The sequence below is a fragment of the Chinchilla lanigera genome, unplaced genomic scaffold (assembly GCF_000276665.1).
Source record: "Chinchilla lanigera isolate Chin_1 unplaced genomic scaffold, ChiLan1.0 scaffold00018, whole genome shotgun sequence".
NCBI lineage: Eukaryota > Metazoa > Chordata > Mammalia > Rodentia > Chinchillidae > Chinchilla > Chinchilla lanigera.
This window is the reverse complement of record NW_004955419.1, coordinates 3,306,566-3,320,269: the sequence shown is the minus strand read 5'-3', so window position 1 is coordinate 3,320,269 and position 13,704 is coordinate 3,306,566. Positions and strand designations below refer to the sequence as shown.

At 40.2% G+C, this 13,704-nt stretch overlaps 1 protein-coding gene across 7 annotated transcripts in view; it reads right to left on the bottom strand.

Moving 5' to 3' along the window:
- Positions 1-13,704, bottom strand: part of Golga1 (golgin A1) — a 60,145-nt gene that overhangs the window by 40,226 nt on the left and 6,215 nt on the right. For 2 of the 7 annotated variants that reach the window (XR_260603.2, XR_001233577.1), the window contains exons 1-7: positions 12,726-13,176; positions 12,336-12,385; positions 11,056-11,274; positions 5,007-5,097; positions 2,835-2,909; positions 1,838-1,935; positions 1,521-1,553 (exon numbers count right to left, since the gene is read on the bottom strand). Coding sequence is in view for 5 of the 7 variants with exons in the window: in XM_005382475.1 (XP_005382532.1) it covers positions 1,521-1,553; positions 1,838-1,935; positions 2,835-2,909; positions 5,007-5,097; positions 11,056-11,190 (432 nt within the window). In the remaining 2 variants the exon portion in view is untranslated. The other 5 variants (XM_005382475.1, XM_005382476.2, XM_013513151.1 and 2 more) reach the window with 5 other exon arrangements.

Here is a 13,704-nt window from a genome sequence, read left to right as displayed (position 1 = left end):
CTTGCACTTGCCAGGCAGGCGCTTTTGCCGCTGAGCTAAATCCCCAGCCCCCTCATTACTCTTTCTTGATCTAAAATATTTCCCCAACTTCTCATCTGAAAAAACAAAACAAAACTGTCGGTAAGCTAAGGTAGGTTTTATTTGGTCCAGTCCAACATGAATCACCTTTTCCACAATTCTAAATGATAAACAGTTCACTGAGAATTTGAACTGATACAACTTTAGGGTCTCTTTTGAGACAAGAAAACCTTACCCTGACTCATTTCTATATTTGAGAAAAGCATCATAAACAGAATAGTTTGAGGAAATTTTTTTCAAGCGCAAGTTTCTTTCTTTCTGTTTTTTTTGGTAACGGGAATTGAACTCATGACCTCAGGCTTGCCAGGCAGGCACTTCTGCCGCTGAGCTATATACTTGGCTAGTGCAAGTTTCTTTGGAGCTTGAACGTTAAATATTTTTTCCTAACAAAAAATGTTAACATATTCTGACAGCTTGATATCAGACTTCTATGGAACACACAAAGGAAATCCCTGGCTTTACTTGTTTTATGGAAAGAAGGGAGCAATAATAAAACTCATTTGATTAAAAAATTATGATAAATATACTTTGGAACCAATTATATCAATCTAAGAAATATCTGAAATACCATGAACAGCAATTTAGGAATACTCAAAGGAAAAAATTAGGTAGCAGCATACAACTGGTGCTGAGAGAGTCGACTATTGCTTATTTTAAAGTGTTTTTCTTAGAGTCAAGGATATAGCTTAGTGGCGCAGGCGCCTGCCTGGCAAGTGCAAGATCCTGAGTTCAATTCCCAGTACCAAAAAAATAAAAATAAAAAAAGTTAGTAGGGGAAAGTTTAAAAAAAATAATAAACTGTTTTTCCAGTTATGGGCTTGAATTTCATGTTCTGGCTCATACCTGGGGGCTTATCTAAGGCACCTATACACTGTTATACAAGCTATGGTTTTAGAATCATCAGTCTCCCTCCTCTGTGTCTAAATAAGAAATTCTGTTATCTGCTGAACGCTGAGCCTTGAGAAATGCTCATTTCCCACTACTTTGTCAACAAGTATTCCTGTTTTTTTTTTTTGAGACAGGGTCTCACTTTGCAGTTCAGGCTGGCCTTGAGCTCACTTTATAGTCCAGGCTGGTCACAAACTTGCAATGATCCTCCTGCCTCAGCCTCCTGAGTGCTGGGATTACAGGCATGTGCCACCAGGCCCAGCTAAGAAGTATTCCTAATGTTACCACAGTTCAGTAAGGGTCCCAGCAATAAAAAGAGGGCAGATTCAAATTAGCTGTTTTGCATATGGATTAATAAAATGATTTATCAGTGTAATGGGATGGGAAAAAAGTCCAAAAGAGATAACGTCCAAGCCAGCACCTAATCACCCAGTGGCCTGGTCTCAGGAGGCGTGATCACCGTCAGCACTGTGCACTAGTTACTGGGGAAAACAGCTTCCAAGATCCAGAAATGAAATGAACATGAATGAGAAAACACATAAAGATGAACTAACCTTTTCTAGCTGATCCAGTTTTTCTGACCATTCCTAAAACAAAACAAAATAACAAAAAGTAGTTTCCAGGGAAGAATACAAACAAAAACAATCCAACTCTCACCCTAAAACAACCAAACAAGCAATGCCCCCCACAAATCCAAAAAACCACATGTAAACAACAATAACAACACAAAATCCCCACAAACTTGGCTTAATATTAATAAAACTAAAACTCCTCAAAGGAGAAGAGAGTCTAGAATGCAAATATAGGCCTGCAGATACTCACTAAGGAGGGCACCAAACAGTGATACCTGCTTTCAGCTAACGTAAAATACCTGGTCCTTTCTGGCTAATGCTGAAGCCAATCCTTCCGCCATTTTGGCTCTGTTGGCTTGGAATGTCTCATTCTGCTCCTGAAATTTCCGCATGGAAGCTGTTAACAAAGAGGCTCTATTTGAGATATGGAAATACTGCAGAAACAGCATGACAGTTTATGCTATTACAACTATCACCAAACACAAAAGGCTAAGGTCACGTAAGTAGACTATGAGACCGAGAAAAACCTGCTCCATCTTGACTTTCCAAAAGAACCCCTTGGGCTTGGTAATAGACCACAGATATGTTTGCTTGTTTGGTTCCTGATTATTTTTGTTTTCTGTAATAGTGAAATGCACATACTTAAGAATCCAAAATGTAATTTTTAAATGTATGACAAAATACTTAAGGTAGGTTGCCAGCAAACACCAATGCTAGTGCTAAGTGACAGCTCTTACTCCTTCACCACCATTAAAAACAAAACAAAAATCTAAACAAGGAAAAATAAAAACAGCTATCTGTAGTTTTCTTTAAACAAACTTTGGAATATATCAACAAAAAATGACTTTCTGTTCCCATTAGTACCCTTCTTGGCTAGTGCCCAAAAGAGAACACATAATTCAGGGGACATTAAGCAAAATGTCCCATTATTGGAGGAGTGATAACAGAGCCTTCCTCCAGTTCTCAACACAGCAGTAACACGGCTGTAGCTAGAAACTATCTGCTAGCTTAGACTCAAGAGCCGTGCACTACATTTTACTACACCTACGGGCAGCCAACAAGTGGGTCAGCTGGATAGAGCAAACTGATGTACACAGTGACCCCTCCACAGAGCATGCCCACAAAACAAGATAAATACAAGCCATATGCTTAATAAATGTCCAGCAAATATCATATCAAGCTAATTAACCAGTACACTATAAAATAATGACAAGAGCTCTGATGATGATACTTAATTGCTTCATTTAAAAAACTAAACCCTAAAAAGATTGAAAAAAGCAGGAAAAAAGTACGTACAATCCTGGTGTTTTTCTAATGCAATTTCAAGCTTCTCTTTTATCTTCTGCAGGTTTCGGACCTGTTCAGCATAGTCTTGGGTGAGGAGGGTGACGCACATAACCAGGAATGGACAAACATCAGGAAAGGAAGTTAATTAAACAAAAAAAATGAGTGAGAATGACAATGACTTTTTCAACTTAAGTCCTGTTAAGGAAAGCTAGGCAGACAGCCTCCTACTAACAATGAATGACACAGGCAGACAGGTATAGTACAAACTGTTCATGGTACAAGTGGCAAATACAAACAGGCAGATTTGTTCAGCCATGTCACAGAAGTGGAATTAGTCTGGCCCTGATCATGAGAAATGCCCTCCTATGAAAAATACATTATCTCATCACTTATTTTCAAGTCTCAGTGTTTACCTTCCCTTTTGGCTTAAGGAGTAGAAAAAGAATCAATAAAATAAAAGCTCACTTATAATCCACAGAACTGAGCAACAGTGTTTAGAAAAATAGTAAACACCTTAGCATGGTATCATTTTAAAGGTGAAGGTACTTAATTCTCTACACAAGTGAGCTCCCTTTCTACACAGGAACTGAGTTACCTATAGCATAGCAAAGGTGAAAATCAGAATTAATTATGTGGATGGCCAAAGAAGATGGCACTATGGTATACTGAAAAAGCAGACAGAACCCTGGCAGTCCTTAGCTGGGGACCATAAGCAAATTATTGATCCTGAATACTAGTTTCTTCATTTATGAAATAATGATATTAATTGTACCTACTCCCAAGAATCCATTAGACAATAAAGTATTATATATGCCTTAAGTGCTTGGTGTAGAGCTCATTAATAAGTAGCTGTTATTGTTATTATTTATAACAACCCTATAGGACAAGACCCACAAGACCCATAAGCCTATAGGACAAGACCCATTTATTCAGGTGGACTGAATAAATGACGGCTCTCTTCTCTGTCCCCTTCATAACATAAGTCAAACCCAACTGTCCTTTTGGTATCAGGGCAGGTACAGATTACTTTAGAATTAACTTCCTAATGTTAGAAAAATATAAATAATTTATTTTTTTGGTTGGGGGTAGAATCCACAGCCTTTGCACAGAGTCACACCCCTAGCCTTTTTTATTTGCGACAGGGTCTCAGTATGTTGCTAAATTACCCAGGTTGGACTCAAACTTGTGATCCTCCTGTCTCAGCCTGGCTGTGTAATTTCATCACTATTACTGATATCATTTATGGGTAGAACTAACAGGACAGTAACAACTGAGTTTGAAGAAAACTGTAAGAGTGTACACTTCAGTACCATCAAGGCTCCCAGCTCTACCACGTACAACTTGTTTAACCTAAACTTTGCTAAGCCTAGCAAGGATATACTTAAGACAAAATGATTTAACTGACAGTTGTGAACTATGCTACGTTTCCTTTGAGAGCTACAACAAATATATGTATTTCACTTACAATTTGGGGAATTTTGGTCTACTGCTTTTATTCTCATAGAATAGGCATAAAGCCAAAGAATAAAACGACACACAGGCACCATGGACCACTTCACAGGATGAAGCTGTCAAAAATGTATCCACTAGCAGATACCAAAGTAAGAACTCACAATTCTATTATAACCATGCCTTGCTCAGGCAATGGATATAATGGGAGTGGTGTAAACTGTAAACTATACATAAAGATATTATGAGAGTTACAGCTTCTATGAGAAGGGAGGGTTGAACTTAGAAATACCATTGAAATGTGGCCCAAAGACCCACAACGACACTTCCACGGGAGACATCAGCTAGAGCAAGTGGCAAGTTAGCATTAAACCCTCTCTGGGGCTAATGAAACCAACATCTGTTGGCCATTTCCAAAAATAAAGGAAGTATGTTAATGGTGGAAGATGGTGAAAACTATCTAGATATATGTTTAACACCATGGCTAGATATTTTAGGAGCAAAAGAATAAGAAGTTTTTAAGAACAAACCTTCAAATTTAGTCCTGAATTTACACTGTTCAGCACAATTAAAAAAAAAAAAAAAAGGCAACAAAGGAAGTAAGCAGATTGCTGACTGAGAAGATCAAAATGTCGTATCAGAATAAGTGTACAGTTATCCTATTCAGCTGTTTTTTAGAGACAGTCAAAGAAGGCAAGGCTCCTGTTTACTATTTACGACTTCTAGACATACCAGAAAGTCTGGCCTCCAACTTCCGTATCTGTTCATTTCTTCTCAAAAGTTGGGATGAAAGATCCTCTCTAGAGCTACTTCCATCAGAAGCCTGTTGGGACAGGGGAGAGGTTAGAGTCACACAAGGGTTTCCAGCAGTGGGAGATTGCAGTACCCATCAACTAGAAATAGATAATTCTTATTTTAAGTTTGATTATAATTTGAGTAATTGTGATCACTGAAAGGCTTAAATGGCCCTAGCTCTTCTACTGCAATAGTAGAAGTGACATTATATCCCTCTAGAATGGGAAAGGTAATACTAAAAAAATTCATATATGTGTGCTATTGAAATAAATGGTAGTAAATCAATTTACTAGAAATATATTATACCAAGTAACATGAAACAGGAGAAAATGAAAAAGAATTACATTATCTTTCAAAAGGTTAAAATCCTGGGATAAAGAGGGAAAGTTTTTCAACAAGGGATCAAAGTCTTGCCTGTGATTAGAAATCCATCCTTTTTTTTAGGTACTGGAAATCGAACTCAGGACCTTGCACTTACCAGGCAGGCCCTTGTGCCACTGAGCTATATCCCCAGCCCTAAGAATCCACCCTGATACTGATGAAGTTTTAGTATCTTCATCTATTAATTAAAATGATATCAACATAAACCTCTAAAAGCCATCAAAGACTTTCACAGATAACATGCATTCAGTGAATCAACACTTTAATGAGACATCTATTTTCTCCATCAACTCAGAGTTGTTTAAAACTTATGGGTTAAGATGTGTTGTTATGTACATGTACCAACTCCCAAGATGAATGTAATCATTATGTACTGCAACATATACTAAGAGAAATAAAAATTTTAAAAAAGTTTATGGGTAGCATTATTGCTTTGGGCAATAATTATCACTGCTCATAAATAACTCATTTTAAAAACTGTTTAACTTTTTATTAAAGGAAGAAAGGTTTAATGAACATTCTTATTTAACAATTACCAGTGCTTTCTTACATTTGCTTCATCAACTCTTACATTGAGAAGTAATTAAAATAACAGGTATGATATTTCATCCCAAATACTTTGATAGACATTTATAAAAAATAAGGAAATTTTTCTTCATAGCCACAATATCATTATTACAGCTAACAAAATTTAAAATACCATCTTTTTTTTTTTTTTTTTGGTTTTTCTCCGGTACCGGGAACCGAACTCACGACCTTGCGCTTGCCAGGCAGGCGCTTTGCCGCTGAGCTAAATCCCCAGCCCCTAAAATACCATCTAATACCCACTCTTCAATCACACTTCTCCATTTTATCCCTCAAATTGTTTTACAGTGGTTGAACAGTTTCAATTCATTTTTTTTGTTCTGTGTTTGAGTCAGGGTCTCACTACATAGTCCAGACTGGCCTCGAAATAACTATTTAGTCAAAGCTAGCCTCAAACTTGTGGTCCTTGTGCCTCAGCCTCCTGAATGCTGGGATTATAGGTGTGGGCCACCACACCTGGCTCCAATTCACTTGAAATATTTATTAACTGGTCCAGCAGCTTCCTTGCCTGCTCAATATTTACTGAGGTAAGAATAGAGACTAGGGTCAAAATACCTGGGTTTAAATTGTAGTTTTATTACCTTTTTTTTTTTTTTTTGGTAGTACTGGGGGCCAAACCCAGTGCTTTGCACTCAGTTATCTTACCCTCTCTGAGACAGGATCTTGCTACATTTCCCAGGCTGGGCTTGAAGTTACTATTTTCCTGAGTGCTGAGATTACAAGCATGCACCACCACCTCCAGTTTTCACTGCTTATAAACTGTAAGAACCTGAGCCAATTACTCAACTTCCCTGGTTATTGCTTTCCTAATCTGTAAAAGCGAACACTATCTCCCTCACAGAGCTGTGATGAGGATTAAATAAATCAATACTTGTCAAATTTATAAAAAGGAGCATGGTACACTAGTAGTTTCTTTTTTTTGGTCTTTTTGAGACAGGGTTTCATTATGCAGTTCAGGCTGGTCTTGAGCTCACTTTGTGGCCCAGGCTGGTCTCAAACTCACAATGATCCTCCTGCCTCAGCCTCCCGAGTGCTGGGATTACAGGGGTGCGCCACCATGCCCGCGAAAGGTTGCCTTTTTTTTTTGTTTGGGTACTGGGAATCGAACTCAGGACCTTGCGCTTGCCAGGCAGGCAATTATGCTACTGAGCTATATCCCTGGCCCATTAGTAGTTTCAATGTGTCATCCATTGCTAGTTCTCTTAATCTTTTCAGGCTGCTATAACAAAATACCTTAAATTGGAAAGTTTATAAGCCACAGAAGTTTATTGTTCACAGTTCTAGTTTTGTACATCTTGGGATGTACAAAATCAAGGTGCTGGCAAGTTCAGTGTCTGGGGAGGGCTCACTTTCTGGGTCACAGATGGCACCTCTTAGCTGTACCCTAAATGGTGGAAGGGGCAAGTCAGCAGTATGAGGTTCTTTTATAAGGGCACTAATCCCAAACCTGAGGGCTCCAGACTCATGATCTAATCAACACTCAATGGTCCTACCTCCTAACACCAACACATTAGAGAAGCATGGAGGGGGAATAAACATTCAGACCATAGCAATAATAGTGTAAGAAGTTACAATCATTACTGTTGGTGAGCCTTAGCATTGTGTAAACATTAGTAATAGTGGTGAAATAAAGAGGCCCTCATTAGAACAGCTGCCACAGCAGCAACTACTGTAATCATGAAATGCTCCCTAAGACCCAGGCACTATGCTGAGTCTTTTATATACTATGAAAAAGATTAACATTGCAGACTGCTACCCTTAGAAAAGTCTTCTTGTAAGCTTGGTCCTGGACTGGCATCTAGGAACTGAGATTTTTGGAGGGTTTCTACCATTCCTGACAAGAACGAATGATTTTAGCAGGGTATGGTGGCTCACGCTTGCAATCCCAGCACTCCTTTTCTTGTGGAATCTGGAATCAGGGTACATGTTATGCAGAAGATGTCTGCACCACCAGCTCCCAGTAAGAACTCGGGACACTAAGTTTTTAGTGGGCTTCCCATTATACACGTTTTGTCACGATTCCTTGCTGTGGGAGTTAAGCATGTTCTATATAACACCACAGAAGTTGGAGCTTCGGCCTGGTTTCTTCCAGGCTTTACCTTATACACTCTTCTCTTTTCGGACTGTGCTTTGCAGCTGTCCACTGTAATAAATGATAACAACTGAAAGTATACACTGAGCTTTGGGAGTTCTAGTGAATAACTGAACCTGGGGTGACATGCATATTTTCATAAAGACAGATATAGTTCCTACCCTTACTTTACAGCTGTGTAGAATGAAGGCACAGAAAAATGAAGGAATTAGTGCAAAGTCACGCAATAATGACCCAGGTCTGACCCTATATCCTGACTGAGTTCCTAAAGGCTTTACTTCATTGCCTCTCATGAAACTCCCATTTTCAGTGGTAGAGACCATCAGCTAGGTGTCACTACTAACGCAGCATAATGCACTGTACTGAGGTGAGCAGAAGACAAAGCACTACACTCGCTGTGAGAAGGGCCGGGTCAAGGAGTCTTCCTGGAATCACAACTGAGCTGAGTCTTGAAGGGTACACAAGAGTATTTCACAGGAATACAGGCGTGGAATACAGGAGATAGTCCAGAGAGAATAATCGCAGAGGAAAACATTTGTGGGCAGGAAGTAATATGGTCCATTCCAGGAAGTTCAATAAATTCAATCTGGCTCTAAGTACAGGTTATAAGAAAGTTAAGTGAGATGAGGCTGTGCAGGTAAGCTGTGAGAAGACCACGGCAGCTTACCGTCACACTAGAATGAGCTTGCACAGCATCCTGAAAGTGGCAAGGAAGCCACTGAGTTTTTAACACCAAGAAATAAAAACAGATCTGCTTTTAGAAATATCATTTTGGGGAGCTGTTGGAAGCAAGGAGCTACATTTGTCCACAAGAGAAAGACAGCCAAGGCAAAGGTGTGGCAAGGCACTCACTAAAACCACATACACTTCAACAGTTCACCAGTTAAAGCTTTTTATAGACTGCATGTAAATGTGGAATCACAGACTGTTAAACACTGCCTGGGCTCCATGCAGTCCTGGAGCAACTGGGACCTCTCCTACCATGTTGACTTTATATATATATTTTATTTGGTTTCAAATGATATAAAATCATAGAATCTATACAGTTTGCTGGAATCATTCTGATCAACCATGTAGATCTATATTTGCATCATTTGCATTCGAAGAAGTGTCAATGATGTTATGGCTAATATTGGCTATCTGGGAGGCTGAGGCAGAAGGGTCACAAGTTTGAGCATTGCCTGGGCAACTCAGCAAGATCCTGATTCAAAATAAAATATAAAAGGGCTGGGGTATTCCTTAGCACTTTTGACTGATTAGCCAGTAAGAAAGGAAAGAAGGATTCTAAAAGCCTCCATTGGTTCTGGTTGGTGACTTGGGAAGATGAAGATGCAACTGAGAGATGAAGTTACTGAATTCAGTGTTGTTCATTTAGAATCTGAGATGCCACAGGGAAGGTATGTGTTTGGAGAAGCACATGTAGTTGGATATAAGGGTCTGGCCACTGGGAATGAGGATCAGATTTGCTTTCCCTTCTGCTCTGCAACTCAACATGAAAATGATATTCTCGAGCTTGGTGATCAAAGGTTCACTTATATTTGCTGTTAAATATAGAAGCCAAGAGAATCTAGATCTTGTCATCTTATTGCTCCACTTTAATAACCTAATAGCTCTGCCATGTAACATGACCTGGGATTTAAATAGTGAAAGAAAGGAGGAGAGGAGGAGTCATCTGACCACAGAAACAACTCATATGTCTATCACTAGGAAGAGACAGAGACAAACTACGGCCTTTTCAAATGCTGGGATCTTACACAGCAGTAAAAATAAATGAACCACAGTTTCACGGAACACAGGCGTTTTGTGGAAACATGTTGAGTTAAAAAGATTAAGTACAAGAAGACTTAAGATTTACCATTTTTGTAAAGTTCAAACATAAGCAGTATTAAACAGTAAATTGTTTACAAATGCAACGTGTCTGTTAAGACGTTTTAAAACCCAAGGGACTGATGAGCACTAAATATAGGATGGGATTATCCAGAAGGGAGAAAATTGTAAGTGGCTTCAGCAATATTGATAATGTTTTATTTCTCTGGATGGGTGTCAAATTTACTGTATGTTTTAGACTTCACATACTATATATATATATAAATATATATATATATATAAATTATTATTATTATTTTTACCAGGAATCAAACTCAGGACCTCATGCTTGCCCAGCAGGTGCTGTGCCACTGAACTATATCCCTGGTCCTTTATATATATAAAATTATTATGATTTTTAAAGTCATCTAAATTATAAAGATGCTGCTGTATGCCAAAGACACATTTTAATCCCTAAACACACTATTTCCCTAATATAACAGCATTCTCACTTTTTAAAATCTTATCAAACACAAAGACACTTTACAAACAAGGTGACATACTTTCGTTATTGGTGCCATCAATGAATCTGTCCAATAGAACAGTGTGTCTGGCTAATACCATGCCACAAATCACAGGCCATATTAAGTAATAATGACTTAAAAATGTATGTGCCTGGAGAAAAACTAAGCCCAGACACTTTGAAAGACTGAAATTTAAAAGAAGCACAATCTGTATAGATGGAAGATAATACAACGGACAATGTCCAGAATATGGGAAAAGATTCATGGAAAAGAAAAAGAAAACTACTTTAAGCATTAAAAAACCAAACATTCCCCCCCCACCCCGGTACCAAGAATCGAACTCACGACCTCGCACTTGCCAGGCAGGCGCTGTGTCGAAGAGCTAAATCTCCAGCCCCCTAAAAAACCAAATATTGACAAAAAGTCTCCTAATAAAAGGAGTACAGAAGCAGATGTGCAGGGTCTTATCCTGCTATAAACTACAAAAGGCATGACATAATCATACAATTTAAAAATATTTACTGAAAGTATTCACTGCAATATTACTTAAAAAGTACATTGAGATCATCAAATATTCAAAACTGGAGAGGATACTTACAAAGTCATCTCCTGAGTCAGCTCCCATTGATGCCACGGATTCCTTGCTCACTGACCGTGGGATCCTAGTAGCACCTCCTGGCCTCTGAGCCACAGCAGTTTCTTCTGCAATTTTCTTCTTTAATTTTGCAAACATTTTTGCTGTATGGCTATTCTGCACCAAAGACAAGCTTTTGAACTACTGCAGTAATCCTCAGGGACTGGGATCAGATACTGGTGTCTAAAATGTTTCAGAGACCCAAGTTAGATGAATTTCCACTTAAATGTGGACCCAGGTCTATGGCAACACAGTATCTATGAATCAGATGAAAGAAACAGCTCTACGTTAAACACTGATTTACAAGGATTTCAAGGATTTCACTGATTTACAAGGATTTCACACCTGACTTGTTAAACTTCAGGTTTCAAAATTAAGTTTTGCAACTTAAATGTGTACTTAATAGAATACAATTACTTAATATTTACAAAGCACTCAGGTGCTTCAGTTGCACAGAGACATGAGGAAATGCAGCTGTCAAAGAGGTGAAAAAACCTGCCAGTGACAGTGTGGGTAAGTAGCAGGGCTAGTGTCTGAATACAAAACTCTCTGATTCACAAATCGCAACTTTTTAAAAAAAATTACACCACACCGGCATATAACACATGTGGTAAAAGTTTTCAGGTTAACATTACAAAATCATGACTTAATGTTTCCCCACAGTAGTAAGTTTAGTCAAAGTTAAGGCATTTCAAACATATGTCACTCAGTGTGAGGAAAAGGTGTAACATTCTAATGTTCCAGATGTTTTGCAATCAGCTGTTTCCTAGGAAAAAAAATTATAACCTACAAAAGAACAGGCAAGCTACTCAATTACAATAAACTGGTACCTATCAGGTATCTTTTAATCTTTCATGAAATTGCTCGGTGGTTTGCTTTCATTTTGATACAATGACCCCAAACACAATTTCTTTTCTTCAGGGCCGGGGATATAGCTCAGTGGCACAGCACCTGCTTGGCAAGTGCAGGGTCCTGAGTTCAATTCTCGATACAAAAAAAAAAAAAAAAATTATTTTCTTCAGAATGTTTGACATGATATTTAACGTAAGATTCAAAACATCTCTTCTCCCTGATAGTGAATATAAACACTGACATTCTAGTTCCAATTTTAACTTTCCATGTTTTTGTGGAGGAGACCTAAATTTTAAGATCTACAGATGATTTCTTACTCCTTCAAATCACCCATTACATTTGTTAAATTTTTCAAAAGCTTTACCTTCCATGTCCGTAAATCTCTTACTCACCTGGCTTATCTACTAGCTCTAAAACAGCCTGGATGTCAGTGCATTCTGCCCTGTATGAAGACAAAGATAAAATGGATTGGACATTTCAAGTGTAAAGCCACAATGTGGGATGGAAGTGACAAGTGGAGAAAGAGGAGGGAGCCAGGATTAAGTGGGGAAAGAAAACTTGTCAACACCGTAACTCTCAGTGGGCTATCCTCCCTCTTCCTGATCTTCCATGAATTTGTGATCTAAGAGCTTCACTTACAGAGACATAAAATAAAATCACTCACTGCAGGAGATGCCTAAATTCACTTCTTCACGGAACCCTGAACAAAATAACTTGAATGAGATTAAGGTTTCCCGGGGCTGGAATTTATTTCTGTTAACGTCCACACATAGGCTGTTTACCTGGCCAGACCCTGGGCTGTCTGTTCATAATCTTGATTCGTCTTAACACAGCCGCTGAGAAAAAGGACGGCAAAGTTGAGTAAAAGGCAGATGCCTAACGTCCGAAGGTCCCTTGCCAGCAGGGCAGTTTGAATCCCACTCCCTCTAGCCACGCCCTTGCTTGAACAGTCAAAGGCTCGGGGGAGACCGGGTGTCCGACATCTCTAACTTGACAGGCAGAAAACTGAGCTCCAGTGAGGACCGACTTATCCAAGGTCGCGCAGGGAGGATCCGGAACGCCAGGCTCCAGATTCCCAGGCCGGGGCTGCCCGCCTCCGTCCCCACCGTCGCTTTTTCAGCACCCGGTCCCCCCCAACCCCCGCTTGGGGTCTTGGGCAACCCGGTCTACACCGCTTGGGGGACAGAAGCCACCGAGAGAACTGTGGCTGCTTACGTCCCCGGAACCCCAGCCCGCGCACCTGCCGCTCTGTGGGCAGCCGGCAGAGCCCCGCCTCCCGGGCCTCGCACTAGCGCCAGGCAGCATCAAACCAGCCCCCACCACCCGCCCGGGATCCGAGAAGCGACCCGGAACCGCAAGTTCTCAGCGCGCCGGAAGTGGCTGCGCGGGGTTGGCAGGCCGGGCGCATGCGTGATGTGCGCCGCGTCGCCGCTACGTGAGGCTCCGGAGGTAGTTGGACTTGAACTGCGGGCGGATGCGGGTACCTGTCCGGTGAGTCCCGCAGGCGAGCTAGCCACGTCAGCGAGCGGACCGCCCAAACATTTCAGCCATCCCTTTTAAGTGGGTGATACAAAGTGGCAGAAATGGGAAGAACCCCGTGGCAGTCGGTGCCCCAGGCTAACGTGAGCTGTTCCCGGATGGTGGCGCCATCCCGCCTCCCCGTCTGTCTGCTCCCTGGGCAGCCGCTCGTCAGTCTGTAGTGGCAATCCTGGGAAGCCTGTACCTACAGAAGCTAGAACCGGCAGTTTTCCAGTTGTGACT